The 12,154-nt window shown below is 40.8% G+C and overlaps 1 protein-coding gene across 35 annotated transcripts in view; it reads right to left on the reverse strand.

The window, feature by feature from the left end:
* The window catches only part of DOCK10 (dedicator of cytokinesis 10), a 276,179-nt gene that overhangs the window by 117,312 nt on the left and 146,713 nt on the right, over window positions 1–12,154 (reverse strand). For all 35 annotated transcript variants that reach the window (XM_013984546.2, XM_003133687.6, XM_021074800.1 and 32 more), the window contains exon 4: window positions 9,179–9,261. In XM_013984546.2, coding sequence (XP_013840000.1) covers window positions 9,179–9,261 — 83 coding nt within the window. The remainder of the gene's footprint in view (window positions 1–9,178; window positions 9,262–12,154) is intronic.

A 12,154-nucleotide genomic window follows, 5' to 3' on the forward strand; every position in this document is an offset into this window, starting at 1 on the left:
AAACGAGTAATGCTAATCTGTAGTGAAGAAAGTCAGAACAGTGGAATCGGGGGTGAGGACTGACCAGGAAAGGGTAGCAGTGAACGCTCTGTGGGTGGCGATAATGTCCCTTATCTCAGTAGGGGTTTCAGTGGCACTGGTGTATGAACAGGCAAAGTCATCCAATGGTTCCCTTCCTGCTTGTGCGTTTCCTCCTAAAGTTTCTCTCAAAAGAAAAAAAGGACGATGTAAATATCTAGCTCTCCCGTTAAGAGTATGCATTCCAAAGTATTTAGAAAGGCAGTAGAGAGTGTGTGGGTATTTAAATGATCAAAATAGAAGATGGACCGATAGATGGTTAGAAGGATGGTGGATGGATGGATAATGTCATAAGACACATAGAGCAAAATGTAAAAGACATTCCGGATGGTGAAAATATGGGTGTTCCTCATACAAGTTTTTCAATACTTTTTGTATGTTTAAAAATTTGCATAATAAAATATAGGGAAGTTTTTTTAATGTTGAAGAAATTATCCAAATAATGATGAAAAATGAGGTCTCTTGATCCATTTTTTAGTGATAAGGAAAAATTTTAAATTATACAAAAATACGTATGACTATTCTCAAAGAAAATGTTGATCATGAACTTCTCAACTATTTCCCCCTGATTTTTTTTTTTTTTTTTTTGTCTTCATGCCTTTTCTAGGGCCGCTCCTGTGACATATGGAGGTTCCCAGGCTAGGGGTCCAATCGGAGCTGTAGCCACCAGCCTACACCAGAGCCATAGCAACGGGGGATCCGAGCCATGTCTGCAACCGACACCACAGTAAATGGCAACGCTGGATCCTTAACCCACTGAGCAATGCCAGGGATCGAACCCACAACCTCATGGTTCCTAGTCGGATTCGTTAATCACTGAGCCATGATGGGAACTCCTCCCTGGTATTTTTGAAGGACAATGATTTGGAAAAGAGAAAAGGGGGGCTTCATATTAATACTGAAAACTTTTTTTTTTTTTTTTTTTTTATTTTCCCACTGTACAGCAAGGGGGTCAGGTTATCCTTACATGTATACATTACAATTACATTTTTTCCCCCACCCTTTCTTCTGTTGCAACATGAGTATCTAGACATAGTTCTCAATGCTATTCAGCGGGATCTCCTTGTAAATCTATTCTAGGTTGTGTCTGATAAGCCCAAGCTCCCGATCCCTCCCACTCCCTCCCCCTCCCATCAGGCAGCCACAAGTCTCTTCTCCAAGTCCATGATTTTCTTTTCTGAGGAGATGTTCATTTGTGCTGGATATAGATTCCAGTTATAAGTGATATCATATGGTATTTGTCTTTGTCTTTCTGGCTCATTTCAAGCAACATGGATGGAACTAGAGAATCTCATACTGAGTGAAAACATTTTAAAGAATTTCCCAAATGTTACATTTAATACTAAGGTAGGTACTCTACATTACATGATATTACAACTTGTGAGGTCTCAAAACTCTTTCATAAAACAACATTTTCTTTAGACTTTCCCTTTCCTTTTCAGTTCACTCTAGTATTATGATTCAAAAATAAATGAGATATTAGCTAGACAGATAAGACCAATGAGCAAAACTTAACTAACTGCATTAGTCCCTGGCCACATTCATGCCGACCTTATTGTTAATTAAAAAAAAAAAAGTGCAGGTAAGTCTTAATTTAGGCCATATTTGGGCAGGGGGTATGGGGGGGGGGAATGTTCATGCTCTTTCATGTCTGGCTTTTTTCTTTTTTGAATTTCTTTTAATTTTTTATTAAAGTATAGTTAACTTACAAGAGTGTGCCAATTTCAGCTTGCTTTTCTTCAATCTAAGTTTGCTTGATCAAACTCAATGTGCGTTGAGAACTGTCTTAATTCTTGGAGGCCATTCTTTCTTGTCACTAAATGCTCCAGTTCCCAGATTGTACCTGTCACATAAAAGACCTGCCCTGATGCCAACCAAGTTATCAGAAAATAAACCCCCAAGCTGAGAGAGCTTGCCTTCTAAGGGAGGAGAGAGTCAATAATCAAGCATAAATAAACAAGATAATTTCTCTGGATGAAAACAGTTGTGAAGAAAAACAGAGGAGGAGAAAAGAGCGATTCAGGTAGGGGTGGCAGAAGCCAGGTTTAGAAAGGCTGGTCACAGATGGCCATTTCAGTTATGAATGAGAAGCAGCTGGTCATGTGATGGATAATCTGGGGAAAGATCATCCCAGTACAATGAACGGTAAGTAAAGGTCTTGAGGAAGGATTAGGCTTCTAACATCCAGAGTGGATCGCTGGTGCGGCTGGAGCTCAATGAGGGAGGAAGAGAGACAGGAGGTGGGCTTAGATCTGCAAGAAAATGCTTCTGGGAGTTCCCGTCGTGGCACAGTGGTTAACGAATCCGACTAGGAACCATGAGGTTGCGGGTTCGGTCCCTGCCCTTGCTCAGTGGGTTAACGATCCGGCGTTGCTGTGAGCTGTGGTGTAGGTTGCAGATGCGGCTCTGATCCCGCGTTGCTGTGGCTCTGGCGTAGGCCAGTGGCTACAGCTCCAGCTCCTATTGGACCCCTAGCCTGGGAACCTCCATATGCCGCGGGAGCGGCCCAAGAAATAGCAAAAAAAAAAAAAAAGGAAAATGCTTCTGAGCATGGCAGCGGAGTGTTTGCTCCATTCCTGAGGCATGGGGGCTACTGAGAACTCTTTCTTTCCCATCCTTACTCTCACTGACCTACAGAGCACGGCCTCCTTGTCTTTAGGTAGCCAACACCACTATGAAGTCTCATACCTGCAGGGCCATTAAGCAATGACCTTCTCTTTTGGACATCATTAAAAGATGAGCACCCCTGGCTGCTGACCGTGAAATTCTTCCCCTAAGAGCACTGTGAGTCTCTAATGTTCTCTGGGTTCCAGAGACAGCGGGCTTACAGCGACCCCACCCTCCGATGTCTGAACTGAACTCGGCATTAGTTGCCATAGTTAGTCTTATTTCTCATTTCTCTACCCCACTGATCTCCTATGTCTCCTATCGGGAGGGTGAGGATGCCTGAGTAGAGCGAGGTTACTAACCATCTCAGTGCCCTGGGTTTCTTTATACAACAGGGAAAATAGTTCCTGCTCCATGGGGTTGTGTGTGTTAAATGAGATAATGCATACTTGGCACCAGCACATCCTGGCTCACTGCCGACATTCAAGAAGTTGCATTTATTTATTTTTAAAAATGGAAGTATAGTTGTTTCATAGTGTTGTGTCAATTTCTGCCGTACGGCAAGGTGATTCAGTTATACAAACATATACATTCTTTGTTAACATTCTTCTCCGTTACGCTTTCATTGCAGGATATTGAATATGGTTCCCTGGGCTATACCCTAGGATTTTATTTGTCTATTCTATTTGCAACAGTTTGCATCTGCTAAAAAAGTGTTCTTTTATATAAAAAAATACTTCCAATTCAGCCCAACTAAATGGGTTCTATTTTATTTGATCTTCCACCACAAAATATGCTCTATGAAATTTTCTTCTTTCTATCAAACCAGCTATGGTAAAACTTTTAAATATGTCATATATCTGTATTGTATCCTGTGGATTGAAGAGATCTGTGGCATCATATTTCTTTGTTTCACATTTTTTAAATTGAGGTATAATTGACAGATAAAATTATACTAATGTTAGGTGTACAGATATGATTTTATATTTATATATATAGTGAGATGATCGCTGCAAAAAGTCTAGTTAATATCCTCTCTATACATAGCTATTAAAAATATTTTTTTCTTGTGATGTGATGTCAGGAGATTTACTCTCCTGGCAGTTTTCAAATATCCAATACAGTATTGTTAACTGTAGTCATACACCATCCCCATGACTTATTTATTTTATAACTGGAAGTCTGTAACTTGTGATCCCCTTCACCCAGTCTGCCTATCTTTGTTTTTTGTTTTTTTGTTTTTTTTTTGTTTTTGTCTTTTTGCCTTTTCTAGGGCCGCACCCATGGCATATGGAGGTTCCCAGGCTAGGAGTCTAATCAGAGCTGCAGCTGCCAGCCACAGCCAGAGCCGCAGCAACGCAGGATCCGAGCCTTGTCTGCGACCTACACCACAGCTCAGGGCAACGTTGGATCCTTAACCCACTGAGCAAGGCCAGGGATCGAACCTGCAACCTCATGGTTCCTAGGTGGATTCGTTAGCCACTGAGCCACGACAGGAACTCCGAGTCTGCCTATCTTTGTACCCCACCTCTGGCAACTATCGCTCTGTTCTCTGTATCTGTGAGTTTTGTTGTTGTTGTTTATTTTGCATTTTGTTTTTAAATTCCATAGACAAGTGAGATCCTATGGTATCTGTCTTTCTCTGTTTGACTTATTTTACACTCTGCGTAGTGGCCTTAGGGTCCATGCATGCGGTCAAAAATGGCAAAATTTCAATCCTTTTATGGCTGAATAGTATTGCACTATGTATATGTGCCACATTTTCTTTATCTATTCATCCATCAGTGGATACTTAAGTGGGTCCACTTTTTGGCCACTGTAAATAATGCTGCAATGACCATGGGGATTCACATATCTTTTTGAATTAGTGGTCTTGTTTTCTTAGAATGAATACCCAGAAGTGGAAATGCTGGATCACATGGTAGTTCTATTTTCAATTTTTCAAGGAATCTCCATACTGTTTTCCATAGTGGCTGCACCAATTACATCCCCACTCAGAGTGCATAAGGATTCCCCTTTCTCTGTGCCCACGCCAACGTTTGTTATCTTTTGTTGTTTTGACAATAGCCATTTAAACAGGTGTGAGGTGATAATTCACTGTGATTTTGATTTGTACTTCCCTGATGATTAGTGATATTGAGCATCTTGTCGTGTACTGGTTAGCCACCAGTATGTCTTCTTGGGAAAAATGTCCATTCAAATATTCAGATCCTCTGCCCATTTTCTTTTCCTTTCTTTCTTTTCTTTTCTTTTCTTTTCTTTTCTTTTCTTTTCTTTTCTTTTCTTTTCTTTCTTTCTTTCTTTCTTTCTTTCTTTCTTTCTTTCTTTCTTTTTCTTTCTTTTTTTTTCTTCCTTCCTTCCTTCCTTTTTTCTTTCTGTCTTTCTTTCTGTCTGTCTCTCTCTCTCTCTCTCTCTCTCTCTCTCTTTTAGGGCTGCACCCACAGCATATGGAAGTTCCCAGGCTAGGGGTCAAATCGGAGCTACAGCTGCCGGCCTACGCCACAACCACAGCAATGTGGGATCCAAGCCTCATCTGCAGCCTATGCCACAGCTCAGGCATCGCAGGATCCTTAACCCACTGAGCAAGGCCAGGGATCCAACCTGCATTCTCATTGATACTACTCAGATTTGTTTCTGCTGCACCACAAAGTGAACTCCTCCTCTGCCTTTCTAATCAGATTGTATGGGTTTTTGTTTTGGGCTTTTTGCTGTTGTTTGTTTGTTTTTGTTTTTTGGTTTGTTTTTTGCTATGGAGTTGTATGAGTTCTCCGTATATTTTGGATATTAACCCCTTATCAGATATTTGATTTGCAAATATTTTCTGCCATTCAATAGGCTGCTTTTCCATTTTGTTGATGATGTCCTTTGCTGTGCAGAAGCTTTTTAGTTTAATGTAGTCTCATTTGTTTATATTCGATTTTGTTGTCTTTGCTTCTGGAGTCAGATCCAAAAAAATCATTGCCAAAACCAGCGTCAAGGAGCTTACCATCTGTGTTTTTTTTCCAAGAGGTTTTATGGTTTTTGATCTTATATTCAAGTAATAAATCCATTTGAGTTAATTTTGTGTATAAGACAGTAGTCTAGTTTCATTTTTTTGTTTGTAGCTGTCCAGTTTTCCCAACACTTCTTTTTTTTTTTTTTTTTGCCACACCCATGGCATATGGAAGTTCCTGGGATGCGGATCAAAACCAAGCTGCAGCTGTAACTCATGCCATAGCTGTGGCAATGCTGGCTCCTTTAAGAGACTGCTCTGTGCAAGGGATGGTACATGAGCTCCAGCAGTGGTCTGAGCCGCTGCAGAAACAACACTGGATCCTTAACCCATTGTACCACAGTGGGAACTCCCAACACAGTTTATTGAAGACATTGTCATTTCCCCATTGTATTCTTGGTTCCTTTGTAATCATACTTTTTTTTTTTTTTTTACAACATTCTTGTCTCCCAAGAACACAAATTTCAGTGCTGATTTTTATTTCTAATGTGTGAAAGCTTTATATTTTACATTGTAGCCTGAAATAAAGTCTTTTTCCAGTACCTTCCTATGCACAGACACTAAAGTAAGGTTCTTAAGCGTCAATAATAACACAATTTTAAATTTAGACAAAAAATGAGGGAGATAAACACGCATCTTTTTTCACTTCTCCGTAATTGCAAGTTTTTATTTTACAGCCTCAGCAAACCATAAAAAGACATGATCATTTTAAATTGGTAGCAGACATAGGAGAATTCTTCTAATCCAGGAGGTATGAAAATGATTTACTTCTAATAGCCTCAGAAGGCCTAAGTAAATTATGTTTCCACTACTGACCTAAATATGTATTGTCTTTAGTAGAGAGTGCTTAGTTTTGTAAAATCATTAAAAAAAAAAAAAAACTTTCACTCTTCAATATTACAGTTTTCGTTTGTTCAGGGGATACGTGAGGATTATTCTAGAACCTCTGCTTTTCATTTTGAATGTACATATTTTATTCATTGCAGTTTCTTACTTAGTGGCAGTTTATTCTTCCCCTTCTTGGTATCGACTTCCACTTCCTTTAGTTAAAGTGAGGGCAATTCTCAATATATTGGTTACTTTTGCATTTCTTCTCACGAGATTTCTTCTCACGCTCTATGAGAATTCCAACTCAGCAGCAACCAGACCCTCTTCTGACTGAAGGTGCTTTCTCTATTGTTTTCATAGAGAAAGAATAAGGTAAATAAGGTAAATGCATTTATTTTTCCTTACGGCACTGCGAATACAGGAAAAGGTGAACAATGTTTGGGGATAAAGCCACTAAAGAACTCAACAGACCTGGAGTTCCCATCGTGGCGCAGTGGTTAACGAATCCGACTAGGAACCGTGAGGTTGCGGGTTCGATCCCTGCCCTTGCTCAGTGGGTTAACGATCTGGCGTTGCCGTGAGCTGTGGTGTAGGTTGCAGACGCATCTCGGATCTTGCGTTGCTGTGGCTCTGGTGTAGGCAGGCAGCTACAGCTCCGATTCGACCCCTAGCCTGGGAACCTCCATATGCCGCTGGAGCGGCCCAAGAAATGACAAAAAAAAAAAAAAAAAAAAAAAAAAGAAAAAAAAAGAAAAAAAAAAAAAAGAACTCAACAGACCTAAAGACGGTGGGGAGGCCCTGATGCAAAAGGGCAGCTACACACAGTTTTCTACACTCTCTCCCTTTATATGCAGGCTTCCAAGCACTTGGACACAGCTTCCAAGCTGTCACTGCTTCTCAGAACTATTTTCAGAAAGAGGAAGTCTTGATTTTAAAGGCTGCTTTGCTTTTCAGTTGCATCTACAAAAAGCGTGTGACTAATACCCAGTCATTCTGAACATAATCATGACTCACAGAGGCCTCTGGTGTGATGGGACCTTCCCAACGTGAAGCTACAGGGGGTTCGCTATGAGGAGGGACCTGAATCTGAAGGAATGCTCAGAAATTTGGCGAAAGTGGACATTCACTGTTTTGAATAAAGATCAGTTGTTTTGGAGGAGCGTTGCCTTGCTCTTCACAGTATGCAACTCCCAAAGAAAGGGCCTTTCTCCCTCTCAAAACAAACAAACAAACAAAAAAAGAAAAACCGAAAAAACCCCTCATTGCCACAGTCTCCTTCTCCATAGAGTAGAGCAGGTAATCTCTGAAAGAGGTAAACCAGATCATGCCACCTTCTAGGCTGCAATTTCCACAGGCTTCTGTTGCAATGAGAATAAAAATCCAAGCTCCTTTCCAGGGCCCACGAGGTCGGTCCCCTGTCTAGTTCCACGGTTTCATCAACCTTTCGTTTCAGCCTCGCAGATTGTCACTCTGCTCAAGGAACCCTTCTATTCCCACCTCATGGCCTTTGCCCTTGCTGCTTCCTCTGGAAACTTTTCCAGAAACTGCAATGCTGACAGCGACTAATCCTTCAGATCTGAGCTCAAAAATCACCTTCCCAGAGCTATTCCATAACTCCCCCCTTCACCTTCTGCAGTCAGGAGTTGATACTTCCAAGTATCCAAGTCCAAAAAAGATGTTTTTGAGGGCATGGGAACGCTTAGAAAGTGGTGCCCAAATCTGAACCACGTGTCCATTAAGAAGTTAGATGCAATGTGTATGATCTCAAAGTTTCGCTTGAGGAAATGTTAACAAAAATTTAACTTTTTACCATCCTAAGTGTTTTTCTGGATGATCTGCATCATTTTAGTTTGATGGACCATTTTAGTTTGTGTTGGGAGATTCTGGGTCATTGCAATTCTCTGATTTTAAACCACTCTGATCCCATACAGGATTATTACATTTTAAAAATTTCCACTCATTCGGTTTACTTATGCAGTAAGTATAATAAGTAGTTATTGTACACCTACTATGTGCCAGGCATTCTCTTAGGCATGCAGGGGATTCTGCAAGGAAGAATTCCTGTCCTTTGGATATTCTCACTTTTGTAGGAGACACAGACCCAGAATTAATGACTATTCTAGTTCAGGTAGTCTGTCAGGTGAGCACTCCCATGGAGGTGATATTTAAGGACAAAGTCACCTTCACCTAAAGATTCTATTTCCTCATAGTCCCCCCTGCCATCAGGTGTTTGTTTTTTTCCTTTTTGCTGTTCTTAGACATCTACCATCTCTGTAGAGGTTATTTTCATGCCTTTTGATATCCCAGCACAAACACACATGAAACTAATAGCAAATACGAACACTAGATACAGAACATTGTCAGAAAACTTTTTTTGGTCCAGACTGTACTTTTTTAAGTCCTCTCACACCAGCTCTTGAAAGATCAGTTCACAAAAGAATGATATGAGACTTTAAAACTTTTGTTCAAAACCTGAGTATATTTCTCTCTCACCCCAATTCTGTGAATATTACAAACAATACATTGCTGAAAAAAAAGTTCTATTGTGACTCTTATTTTCAAATAGTGTAGAACATATCTTGATACTAGATTAACACATATGTATTCATCATCAATCGCAAACTATGGTTAAAGAACACAGTTTGCATACGAGGACTTAGGATAGGCTCTTACCGGGGTAACTGCCGAATGTCTCCAGAATACTGTTCATATTTATAGTTGACCACATACCACTGGGAACTATAAAATTTACAAGCCTGAAAGGGGAAAAAAAAATGACAATTAAAAATTAGCGTGAAAAAATGCAGCTCTCCAGACAAAAACCATGGCGAATTCAGTTCTCATCATCTCTGGGGTAATGTTAAGGTAGCTACAGTAGCAACTTTAAGGTGCATAAGGGGCTTGCTCTAGGGCAATGGAAAGCTAACCTTTCCCAGATTCTGAGAGGAGAAACCGTTTAACATATTGATTCTGTTTGTCTGCATCAAGGAAAGCCTAATTTAATCACCCTCTGAATCATAACCGGCTATGTTCCTAACCTCAAGTACAGTCATTTTGCAGCTTTCCTTGGCAACCCTTCCTTTATTTAACAGTTCTTAGTAGTGAAAGATGTTATTATTTACATGTACTCCTTTCATCATAATTGTAGCCCATTTCTTCTTGTTCTTGCATCAGTAGCCAATTCTTTTCCTCCTTGTAACAACTCTGTTGCCAACTTGAAATCAGTTTTTCAGTTTTACTTCACTGCCTTCTGAGTCCAACCATCTCCACAATTATTTGTCAATTTTATAAATACATGAGAATAAAAGATGACCAAAACTTTTTTTTTTTTTTTTTTTTTTTTTTGGTTTTTAGGGCCACACCTGAAGCATACAGAAGCTCCCAGGCTAGGGGTCGAGTTTGGGCCTATGTCACAGCCACAGCAATGCAGGATCCGAGCCCCACCTGCGACCTATGCTACAGCTCATGCCAACTCTGGATCACTAGGCGAGGCCAGGGATCGAACCCGCATCCTCATGGATCCTAGTTGGGTTCGTTAACCGCTGAGCCACGAAGGGAACTCTGACCAAAAACTTTTTTGAAAACAAAGTTAATGGCACAAAATAACTATCTGATAGCGGTACATAATGGCTGTTTATAGTATCTACTGATGGCAAATATCTCCCAAACACCTACCTTATACCTAGCACTGTATTGACCCTGGAATACTAATGGGGTTTCACTAATTGGCTTTTAAGATTCCTTTTCATTCTCAAATTACCTGAATCTGGGGATTTAATAGCAATACCAGGATTCTAAGGAGACCTCGTCCTCTAGCATTTGTGTGGGGGAAAAAAAATGAAGAGCAATGAACATACTGCAATGTGAGAGATAAGACCTATGACTGTTTTTGTAACCAAGAAGGGGCCAGATGAGGAGGTTTCTTTGTGAGGGTCATTATTCAAGGTGTAGAAGTGTTACAGCAAAGCACGCCCTGGCACGGTCATTCGGTCATCGCAGAAACAGAAAGCAGGAGGGAAAGACCCCAAGACGAGTGGAGAAAGGGGGCGGAGAACCCACGTTTCCATCACCTGACTCAAGATGCACAGGAAAGCCAGGGAGACGGGCTAGGAGTCCTCTACTGCTCTGGATTTCTCTGGTCCTGAACTTACTCAGCACCATAGCTTTATTTGTTCAGGAAAACACCCCCACACAAACAGGGACTGAGGGCCAACAACGCATCAGACTGAGACAGGGATATGAGTGGGAGGACAGTGGCAAGGGGACAGGAGGAAAGAGGAGTTTAAAAACAAAACTGCGACAGGACAAATGGATGGGCAACAGTCCAAAGGAATCCAGGGGATGTGTATTGACTACGGATGGAGAAGGGGGATGCGAACAAAACTAAGGATTTAGCTAAACAAACTTTTCAACTTCCCAATTCCTGAGCCAGTTCTGCACACCATGTGTTTCTGGAAATAAGAGGAAAATTGAGCCCTGATATGCTCCTTGGCTAAAAAGTTCCACCTTCACTTGAGATGAAGACGCGCAAGGCTCAGAGCATCCCATCCCAGGAGGCAGAACTTTCATGACGGTGGTCCTCTCCCACCCACTTGCCTTCCTCTGTACTTTGCTGTAGCGCTCAAATGAAACAAAACGGAAAACAAAGAGCATAAAACCCACCCCCTCGATGCATTCCCTTCAATCTTTTTCTGGCACATAGTTCTACCTAGTTCCCCTCTAAGTATGTATTTTAATTTGAATATGTTTTTTATTCACTTAATGGCATATTCTGGAGATTTTTACATTTGCTTTCTAAATTTTAGGGCCACTTTAAATAAGCAGAATAAAGTATTATACTCTAATTTACCAACCCAGTCTCCTAGTTTTGGAGATCGTGAATTCACTAATTTCTTTTTGTTCCTTTTTTTTTTTAAGGGCTGCACCCAAGGCATATGGAGGTTCCCAGGCTAGGGGTCAAATTGGAGCTGTAGCCACTGGCCTACACCACAGCGACAGCAACACTGGATCCTTAGCCCACTAACTGAGCAAGGCCAGGGACTGAACCCACATCCTCATGGATCCTAGTCTGGTGCATTAACTGCTGAGCCACGAAGGGAAGTCCTATTTGCTAATTTGCTGAACAAACATTATTGAACCCATACTCTGTGCCCTGGGTTATTCCAGGTGATTCACATACATCAGTAAACAAGGGACAAAGATTCCTGCCCTCTTGATACCTATGCCCTGTAAAGAACGAGTCAATAACCCAAAATAAGTAAACTGTGTAAGGTGTTAGGAAATGGTGTCCTGTGAAAGATAAATTGGAAGAGGAGGATGGACAGAGCTGGGGAAAGGGGGACAATTTACATAGAATGGTTAGGGTGAGTCTTACAAAGAAGGTAACATTTGAGCAAAGACTTAGAAAGAGGACAGAGTGCGGGGTTATTATAGTTACTTCAAATTTTGTGCTATTGTAGGAAAAAAAAAAATACTGCTTCATGTATTTTGTCCTCACATCCTCCCCCAAGTTTGACCCATTTTGGCTTATTTTCTTAGGATCGAGTACCCAAAGTATTTTAAAGATTTGTGATTAAAAAAACAAAACAAAACAAAACTGCCAAACTGATGTATGTTCTTCACAAGAAAAATGTGAACAGAGGAGCTACA

Source organism: Sus scrofa, chromosome 15 (genome assembly GCF_000003025.6).
Source record: "Sus scrofa isolate TJ Tabasco breed Duroc chromosome 15, Sscrofa11.1, whole genome shotgun sequence".
Taxonomy (NCBI): Eukaryota; Metazoa; Chordata; class Mammalia; order Artiodactyla; family Suidae; genus Sus; species Sus scrofa.